The following is a 10,400-nucleotide window of genomic DNA, read 5'->3' as shown; positions in this document are numbered from 1 at the left end:
TCTCCCCTCTCACTGTCCCACTTGGAAGGAACGGAGGAGAGATTTCTCTACTCCCTGCCCTGTGTAGGGACAGGAAGACACTGGAGTGTGGATGCAGGGGGTGGGGTATTTAACTTCCTGTCCCTACAGAGGTCAAGGGGTCATCCTCCAAGTGGGGCCGTCATGGGGGACGCAATGGAAAATAAACTTAAATACTCACCCTCCGATGTCAGCGCGGCTCCCCGATGTCCAGTCTTCTTTCATCTCCGCGGCTCCTCTTCACTCTTCCGGCATGGACGCGCCCATGTTTTCTTCTAGCAGGCGCATACTATGACGAAGTAAAACATGGCCGCGTCCATGACAGAAGAGAGAAGAGGAGCCACGGAGAAGAAAGAAGACTGGACACGCTGACCTCGGGGAGCCGCGCTGACCTCAGAGGGCGAGTATTTAAGTTTATTTTTTTTAAGTTGGTAATAGACTCGTGTATAAGCCGAGGGGACGTTTTTCAGCACATTTTTTGTGCAAAAACTCGGCTTATACACGAGTATATACGGTAACTGGAATAAAAAAAAAAAAAAAGGCCCAATTTGGACATTTAAGCACTATTTTCCATTACAAGGTTCACACCTGAGAATTCTTTTTTTATATTTTACAGATAAGGATGTTGCAATATTTAATAGGTTAATTTTCCTTGTTTGTGTTTTAGGGAGCAAGCTTTGACTTAATTTTACTACAATTTCAGCCCCCTAGGGGTCTGATCACTTACACCGATTTAAGTTGGGAACGATCCCTAGATACATACTGGGTCCGCATGCGCTGCTGAGGACTCCTTTCATCTCTAGAGGTGGCCCGTTATTTGGATTGCAGCTACTGCGCTTCTATGCCCTAAGGATACAGTGCCAGATAGAAAAGCTGTTTGCTTGTGCTGCTGGTTTCACGCAAACCGTCTCCTTATTGATACAAGCGGACGGTGGAGCTAACCAAGCACGCGGACACAAAATACCAGCAGCTTGTTCTTTATGCGCATGTAATCGCCGTACAAGCCACTGGTATCACGCAACCACCTCCTTATTAATTCCAGCAAAGGGAGAACTAAAGGGCAGGTACAGCTCTTACCACCAGCAGCAAAGAACTGGAGGACGCAACTCACCAGCCAATGTAACTTGTACATAACCTGGGGACTGTCTGTACTGCAATACAACTGTTCACAATATACAGCATCTATATTACAGTCTATAGAGAATGACCGCTATTGTAGCCTTTAACACACTCCCAGCTGTCATTGTGCCGATCTGCACCCTGCACCGATATCGTCAAGGAGAGAGATGGCATTTAAAGATGTTAGGTTGGGTTTGATAAACTCAGGACTGGTGTATGCTGAAGCCCTGGCAAACATACATCTGCAGCCCATCTGAAGCACACAGGCGTGGGGCAGGAACAGCAGGCAATTGCAACAGTTGCAATTGCAAATTTCTTACACGCTGCAGAAAATTGCTATTATTTCAGTGCTTCTACTGCACAGAAGCACGAATAAGTCTCGGAGTGGAAGCTCAAACTCTTTTGGCTGTGAAAAAGGTGTAAGAAGAGTCCTACAGTCAGAGGTGCAGACCCTATCAGTTATTTATAGTATATCCTGCAGATAAGTCATAAATAGCCAAGTGGGGAACACCCTTTAAGTACTACATAATGGGGGCACACTGGGCTCCAACTGTCACAGACTGTCAGAGGACGCCCATTTAAAGAAAAAGTCCACCAATAAGACACCAGATCATTTACCCAAAAAGAGTTTATTCAGTACATGAGACTTATGCCTTAACAGCAAACTTGCGCACAGCGTACAGACGGTCTTTTCTCTGCTGTTTCTTAGTCCTCAGGGACTCCTCGTGCTTGTTCAGCCTGCGCCTCAAGGCCCTGGTCTTCTTTGGCCTCAGATCCAAAGGCTTGTACTTCTTGCCCTGTTTAGAAAGTACATTTGTAATGAGTTGGCAATGTTGATAGTAGAATGTATATATAGGCAAATAGGATTTTTTGGGTCCCCAGACAATTTTAATACTGAAGACCTTGCATTGGCTCATAGTGCTCCCATATCTCCTTTATACAATGAGCAGCCTTCCATGTCCAGCACTGACTAGTGTTTAGGAATCAATGCAAGAGAGGGCTCAGAAAACCCACTTAACCCTACCGCTGCCACTAGTAGCAAGTAAAATTATAATACCCCTTTTGAGTTATTGATTTCACACAACACTGTTGATAAATTGCTATAGTCAATGTACAAGTACATTACATAGTGTAGCTTGTTCAATATTGACCCCTTATGTACAGATTTCTATATAACAGGTGGACCAGACAAATCCAAGAAAAAAGTAATACATGTATCCACCAGGCAGCAAATACAAAAGCATCAGCTGCCTGGTGGAAGTTACTATAGCAAGAAATTATTCACACTGCATCCAGTTGTAGAGCGCAGCGCTGGGTGATCTTGCAGTACCTCCATTACATAGGGAACACAAAGGCTGCACACAAGCACAGACAGAAGTTTAGTAGTGGATATTTCACGTACAATCTGATTTTGTAGGTTGTATTAGATGCGGATGTACTAGTTAAACATCAACTCAGCTTGTACTGTACTCCCCTGTGTGATCCCGGTTTCTTCAAGCATCCGAGGTTCATATATTGATCTTTGAAAATCATGGTCTGAGGTCCCTTGCAGATAGCCGTACCCAGGGTTTGCACATGGCTGGATGCAGAAGGGTTCAGCACTCCTGTCTTGCACAGTCATGGTGCGGTGAGACATGGTGCGCTCACTGCGCTGTGTGTAAACTAAGTCTATGGTGATCGTAAGCCAGCTGCCTTTTGGTGGCTAGGTAAAAGCCACATGTGCTCAGTTGTAAGGGCTCCAATGCTATACCTACATAGTGGTATTTTACACCGAAAAATACTACTTGCTTTTTGACACCTCCTTGCATTTTAGAGTCAAATAGGACCTATAAAGTTAAGATTACAACGTATTAAATTACACCAGGTGCATCACCTAGCAGCATATTGTCTTAAATGCACTTGATTTATTACCATCTTGTCTAACCCTGCAAGTTCTGATGTCAAGTAGTTTTTAGATGTAATCCTGCAGCCATTCAGCAAAGATCTCAGATTGTGATGTCACTTTATTCTGCAGTTGTGGCATTATGCACATGTCACTTTACTGCAGACTATGGGATGTCAGCAACGCCACATACAACAATGCTACTATATTATAGCCTCCTTCATAAAGGGGACATTAACATTCTAGATTCATCAGGTTTTCGGTTTTAAAGGGGATGCCACTAACATTAATTGTTGCCTATGTGCCTTTACCGTCTTAATATTCTCGTAATGTTCACCAATTTATTCATCATCCCTGATGCTTCCTTTATCGCTGTGTGCAGTCTCAGCAATCTATAGGATGTTTGTTTACATGTCTGAACACTAAGAGATTATGACCTCTCTGCCCTCTCCCTGTGTCAGTCAATGAGACAGACAGAAAAAGACACTCTGGAGGCTGCCATTAGACGGACTGAACAAGTGGGAAACCTGGAGTTGTGTGGAGATGCAAAGTGCCCCATGTAAATAACAGGTAAAGGCTGAAGCTCTCACAAGAGGCAGAGACACAGGTACATATACATTGCAGAGGCATGCCTAATGGAAGAGATTTAGCAAAATATGGCCAAACCCCTTTAAGGCCTCCTGCGCACGAGATACGATGCAAGGACTTCCCATCTGCACTGTAACAGTTAATATCCCTGCTGTAGTCCAGCCTGCAGACATGAAGTCCTTGCATTATATTTTAGTGTAGTAAAAGGACCCCCCTTCTGTATAAGGTGTGCTGTCCATGGGATTGCACCAACATACAGGTAGTACAGTTGTGTGCAGGTGGCCCAAAGCAGATTTGTAGCCGACATTACTGCAGCTTCCTCCTGTTCACAAGACCATGAAGAAAAGCACATCTGTACTCCTGTCTTAGACTCAAAACTGAATGTTTTTAGCCTAATAGTTGGCACCTTCACAGTTCACAGCCATTGATTATCGCCTGAAATAAAAGATTAGACATTTTACCTGATCATACAGATGGCACAGACACTCTGGAGGTTAAGATGATAGTGACAAGAGGACAAGTCGCCAACCCTCACCATTGCACAAGGAAACAGCGAGGAAGGTTCTGTGAAATACTCACTTTGTAAAACTTTCTCAAGTTTTCTTTCTGTGTCTGATTGATCACAGTCAGGACTCTGGCGATGGATTTGCGGACAACACGGCTGAGGGTAAAAAAAAAAATAAAAAATTAGAAAATTGCAAATCAATTGCTGAACCCATACAATAATCTTAGAGCAGCACTTATAACCAGGGCCCACATGTGGGATGCTTTGCAGCGTGTCCATCACCAAAACATGGCTAAATCAGACCACTGCGGTCTGTCTGTAAATCACCGATGCCAGGAGCCACCTGAGCACTATAATCCTGTATGATGCAAGGAATCCCTTCTTACCCACAAAACAGCAGTGCTGACCTGCATCAACCACTGCCATTTGAGTAAGCCGCAAGTTTTACATAGACTCAAACGTAAACCACCGCATACTCACATCTTTGATAGTTTGGAAGCAGCCCCTCCGGTCACCTTTGCTACTCGCAGCTGAGATAGCTCTACCTTGAGGTCATCCAGCTGCTTCAGCAGCTCTTCCTTTTTCTTACCGCGCAGGTCTCGGGCCTTGATTTTCGCCTGTTTAAAATCATAGAACAAACCGTTACTGCCATCAGCCCAACCCAGATTATATAGAAAGCAATACAACCGCTGAGGGAAGCTGCCCAATTGTATTGCAGTTGCGTTTACAAAACAACGCATTGCATTTTGTAAACGCAAATGTTGATAGCAATGTAATTAGTCAAATCTCTTCTCATTGCATTTCAAAATGCAACATAACCTAACGGTCCAAGTTGTCAGACTTTACTGACAATTTAGGAGCAAGCAATAATAGACTGGTTAGGGCAAGTCTTGGTATCATTGCCAACCTGCCGTGGATGCTCAGTAGCTGCCCTATGGGATATTTCATGACCCAAGAATCTCCCACCGATCTGATACCGCCCAGCAGTCCTAATAACAGCTCATCAATAATGTGATGCTGTAAAGTGCCTTTATAATTAAAAAAACTGCATTTTATAGATCATGCATTTTCGAACGCGGCAATCTTCACCAAGCCCTTGCACTACACCATCTTTTTGAAGCCACCGGTAGCTTTTGACATAGCAAAGACTTACTATGTACCCGCACCTATTGCACGCCGCGCTATTACAGCACTAGTGCAGCAAACTAGACCAACTACTAGGAGGTGCACAGTCCCTCTCTCCAGTCTTATACTACACCAGATTAATCCTCAGCATCAGACAGGGAGTGATCTGTCCACTTTTCTGATGTAATACATCTCCCTCACCAAGCTTGACATCTTACAAACTTCATCAGATTCCACCATGCATATGCAGGTTTTGTTTGTGACCTTTTCCGGCCAGATCCTTCCCATAGGGGAAAATAATACTGATGCCAAACAAGTGTCATCCACACAAAGTCCAGATCTGCAGGTCAATTTATAGGTGACCCTTCAAGCCAGTAACTAGGCCTGCACTTAGAAGCAGAAGTCAGTATCGTATCACTACATCTACTGCTCGTTGTTATCAGTCACTAGTGATGAAGTGTCACTATGCAGCCCCATAGAAACATACACAAGTCCGTGTAGGACACATACTAGCAGCGCCTATGGCAGGACACGCAGCACTGCTCAGCCGCGTTACACAGTACAGCCGGCCATACCATTACCGGAAGGGGGGAGATAATACAAAAACTAATGTATTCTCCGCAAGCCTAGCCGGACCATCACAATACACCCCCGCACACATCCCCCACAGTCTCCGGTATAACTCAGACAACAACCACCGTCACCAGAGACACCGGAGCGGCGGATGTCACCGGATTACCCCGGACCCGCAGTCACAACTCACCATTGTCGCCGCTGGCTGCCAGAGGAAAGGGAGGGGTCAGGAGGCAGGAGAGTTCTTCCGGGTGACGGACGGCTCCACTGCCTGCATATGTAGGGGGAGGTGGGGATGTGTAAATGTAATGGTACGCTCCATGCATTCAGCGTGCGCGCGCCTCGTGGATTTGACTTTTTTTTTTTCTTTTTTTCTTTTTTTGTTTTTTCAATGAACCAAAAAGAATCATTCATGTTGTTACCCCCTAACATATTTTATGTAATAAATTATAGAGACAGACATAATGTGAGTCAGGACGTCAATATATAAATGTTATGTATTGTGTATGATATGATATAAGGTCATTCAGATTGCTTTAAAATAAAAAAATATCCAAAAGATTGAAATATTACTGTAAAAAACACTAACACGGTGGTGTAGAACTACAACTCCCATCATGCGTGGGGGAGCAGTGTTGTTAAAAGGAACCTGTCATGTTAGCCATGGGACACTGTACTGTAAGGCTATATTCACACTGCCGTTGCCCGCCCGTACCGGGCAACGGCAGTGTACGGGGAGAGGAGGAGGAGGTGAGCGCAGCTCACCCCCGCCCCTGTCCATAGGAATTAATGGTGCACGGCGCCGTACTACGGAGAAAGATAGGACAGGTCCAATCTTTTTCCGGGTACGGAGCGGTACGGTGCCGCACCGTACCGCGCCGTGCGCCCATTAACGTCTATGGAGGACGTATATCGGCCGTATATACGTCGGCCGTATATACGTCCTCCATACGTCAGTGTGAATGTAGCCTAAGAGATAATAATTCTTTATTTTATATAGCACCTACAGATTACGCAGCGCTGCACAAAGCATGTCAAATTGGTCCCTGTCCCCATGGGGCTCACAATCTAAACAACCTACCAGTATGTTTTTGAGTGTGGGAAGAAACCGGAGTACCCAGAGAGAACATACAATCTCTTTGCAGATGTTGACCTTGGTGGGATTTGAACCCAGGACTGCAGTGCTGCAAGGCAGAAGTGCTACCCACTCAGCCACTGTGCAGATTTAAGGGTGAAGCCATACCTCCCAACCGTCCCGTTTTGGGCGGGACAGTCCCGTTTTTTAACCCTTGTCCTGCCTGCACGGGCCGTTAAGTGAAAGTCCCGGTTATTTCTGCGCTGTCACGGATTTTTCCGTCTTGTCCCGCCCCCGAGTGCAGCGTCCTCCTCCTCTCCAGCTTCCGGGCTGTCTGCTGCAGAGCCGGCACCTCCCCCATCCCCTCCCCTGGGAGGCAGAGCCCTCCCTGTCCTCAGGCTGCCACTCAGCACAGGATGCAGGCACATGGATGGATGGATGGATGGATGGAGCAGCAGTGAAGAGTGTCATATTCTCTGCACTGCCCCTGCACAGCAGCCCCAGGGGATCAGCCTCCGTGCAGGCAGGAGCTCTCCAGCTCTGCTACATCAATAGCTCCCTGCCCCCACCTCCTCCTGCTCCTCACTGAAGTTCGTCTGATGAAGCAGAGCCGAGTGTGTGCAGCTGCTGCAGTGTGATAACAGGTACTCTACAGTGACTGCAGGCAGCAGCTAAAGGGTTAAACATTTCACTTTCCCCCATAGACCCCCTGCCCCCATCCCTAATCCCCCCAGTGCCCTTCTATTCTGTTTTTATTGTACCATATACAGGCAGTCCCCGGGTTACATACAAGATAGGGTCTGGAGGTTTGTTCTTAAGTTGAATTTGTATGTAAGTCGAAACTGTATATTTTATAATGGAAGTTCTAGACAATTTTTTTTCTTTTGCCCCAGTTTCAAAATTTTTGGTGTAATTGGACCAAGAATTATCAATAAAGCTTCATTACAGACATCTTACAGCTGATCATTGCAGTCTGGGACTATAGTAAAGCATCCAGAGAGCTTCACCAGAGGTCACAGTGGGCAGAGGGGTCCGTCTGTAACTATGGGTTGTCTGTAAATCGGGTGTCCTTAAGTAGGGGACCGCCTGTACTTAATCCCTTAACCCCTTAAGGACACAGGGTTTTTCCTCTCATTTCTCGCTCTCCAACTTCAAAAATCCATAACTTTTTCATTTTTCCGTGTACAGACCTGTGTGAGGGCTTATTTTGTGCGTAACAAATTTTACTTTCCCGTAATGTTATTTATTTTAACATGCCGTGTACTGCGAAGCTGCAAAAAATTCCAAATGTGGAAAAATTGAAAAAAAAGGCACGTGCGTCACGTTCTTGTGGGCTCAATTTTTTCGACTTTGACTGTGCACTCAAAATAACACGCCTACTTTATTCTTTGGTTCGGTGCGATCGCGGTGATACCAAATTTATATAGGTTTTATTGTGTTTTAATACATTTTCAAAAATTAATGTATACAAAATAAATGTGTACAAAAAAATAAAAAATTTTGCCATCTTCTGACACTAATAACTTTTTCATACTTTGGCGCACGGAGATGTGTGAGGGGTCATTTTTTGCGAAATGAGACAACGTTTTCATTGCTACCATTTTGTGGTCTGTGCGACATTTTGATCATTTTTAATTTCATTTTTTATGTGATGTAAAAAGGTGTAAAAGTCGCATTTCGGACATTTGGGCGCCATTTCCTGTCTCGGAGGTCACCGCCGCCCGTAACCGTTTTTATATTTTGATAGATCGGGCATTTTGGGACGCGGCGATACCTAATATGTTTGTGATTTTTACTGTTTATTATGTTTTATATCAGTTCTAGGGAAAGGGGGGTGATTTGAATTTTTAATATTTCATAAATTTTTTTTATTTTTTAAACTTTTTTTTCCTTTTTTTTCCACTATTTCTTAGACCATCTAGGGTACATTAACCCTAGATGGTCAGATCGCTCCTACCATATACTGCAATACTTCTGGCTCATTGTAACGAATCTGCAGAAGCCATGTAGCCTCGTGTCAAAAGAAGACCCGAGGCTACCACGGCAACCGATCGCCGCTCCCGATGACGTTCGGGGGCACGGCGATCGTAAAAACGCCGCCGCCGTCTTTTAAACGCCATCGGCGACTTTGCCGGCGACAATGACCAACCGCGGTTATTAGCGGTTGGGGGTTTTCTGCAACATGCAAAACCCCCCACCTTGTATGAAGAGGACTCGTGAGCCCTCTTCATACACTCCTTATACCTCTGCGCCGTAGAGCTACGGCGCAGAGCGTTAAGGGGTTAAAGGGGTTTTCCCACAAATACAAGTTAGGCCCTATCCATAGGACAGGGCTTAACCTGCTGATGTGTGGGGGTTTCAGTGATGTGACCCCCACAGATCATGAAAACGAGGGGTCTGTTTCGGGTCCACATGAGGTACATGTCATCGCTCTATGACAGTAATGGAGCAGAATGGTCATACACGGCCGTCTGCTCCATTACTCTGACGGAACGACGAGGGGTCCGATGGAGGTATGTAGGATCCCTCGTTTTCATGATCTGTGGGGATCTCATCACTGAGACCCCCACTGATCAGCAACTTAGGCCCAATCCTGTGGATAGGAACTAATTTGTATTTGCAGGAAAACCCCTATAAGGACTTGGCCCTTTTTAATTCTTGCGTTTCCATATTTCACTCCCCACTTTCAAAAATCAATAGCTTTTTTATTTTTCCACGTACAGAGCTGTGTGCGGCCTGTTTCTGCGTAACAAATTATACTTCCTAGTGACGGTATTAAATATTCCAGGCCCTGTACTGGGAAGCAAGAAGGAAAATATCAAATGTGGTTTTTATGGCTTTCACTGCGCTCCATAGGACCCCTCCCCTTTACTGCGCTCCATAGGACCCCTCCCCTTTACTGCGACAACGAGCATGCCCCCCCCCTAGACAACAAGCATGTCCCCCCCCTAGACAACGAGCATTTCCCCCCCCTAGACAACGAGCATTCTCCCCGCCTAGACAACGAGCATGTCTCCCCCTGACCCCTAGACAACGAGCATGTCTCCCCTAGACAACGAGCATTCCCCCCCCCTAGACAACGAGCATTCCCCCCCCCTAGACAACGAGCATGTCTCCCCCTGACCCCTAGACAACGAGCATGTCTCCCCTAGACAACGAGCATTACCCCCCCCTAGACAACGAGCATGTCTCCCCCTGACCCCTAGACAACGAGCATGTCCCACCCCCTAGACAACAAGCATGTCCCCCCCCTAGACAATGAGCATTTACCCCCCCAGACAACGAGCATTTCCCCCCCCCCTAGACAACGAGCATGTCTCCCCCCAACCCCTAGACAACGAGCATGTCTCCCCCCGACCCCTAGACAACGAGCATGTTCCCCCCCCTAGACAACGAGCATGTCTACCCCGACCCCTAGACAACGAGCATGTCTACCCCCGACCCCTAGACAACGAGCATGTCCCACCCCCTAGACAACGAGCATGTCCCCCCCCCTAGACAATGAGCATTTACCC

The 10,400-nt window shown here is 46.1% G+C and overlaps 1 protein-coding gene across 1 annotated transcript; it reads right to left on the bottom strand.

The window, feature by feature from the left end:
• Positions 1 to 1,747: 1,747 nt before the first annotated feature.
• Positions 1,748 to 6,126, bottom strand: RPL35 (ribosomal protein L35). Its single transcript, XM_072123534.1, has 4 exons — positions 6,001 to 6,126; positions 4,593 to 4,729; positions 4,187 to 4,268; positions 1,748 to 1,934 (listed from the first exon to the last, which is right to left on the bottom strand). The coding sequence occupies exons 1-4, from the start codon at positions 6,001 to 6,003 to the stop codon at positions 1,785 to 1,787; spliced, it is 372 nt and encodes a 123-aa protein (XP_071979635.1). The 5' UTR covers positions 6,004 to 6,126; the 3' UTR covers positions 1,748 to 1,784.
• Positions 6,127 to 10,400: the final 4,274 nt, after the last annotated feature.

This window comes from Engystomops pustulosus, chromosome 9 (genome assembly GCF_040894005.1).
Source record: "Engystomops pustulosus chromosome 9, aEngPut4.maternal, whole genome shotgun sequence".
NCBI classification, from domain to species: domain Eukaryota; kingdom Metazoa; phylum Chordata; class Amphibia; order Anura; family Leptodactylidae; genus Engystomops; species Engystomops pustulosus.
The sequence above is the reverse complement of the archived record's forward strand: the minus strand, read 5'-3'. Positions and strand labels throughout refer to the sequence as shown.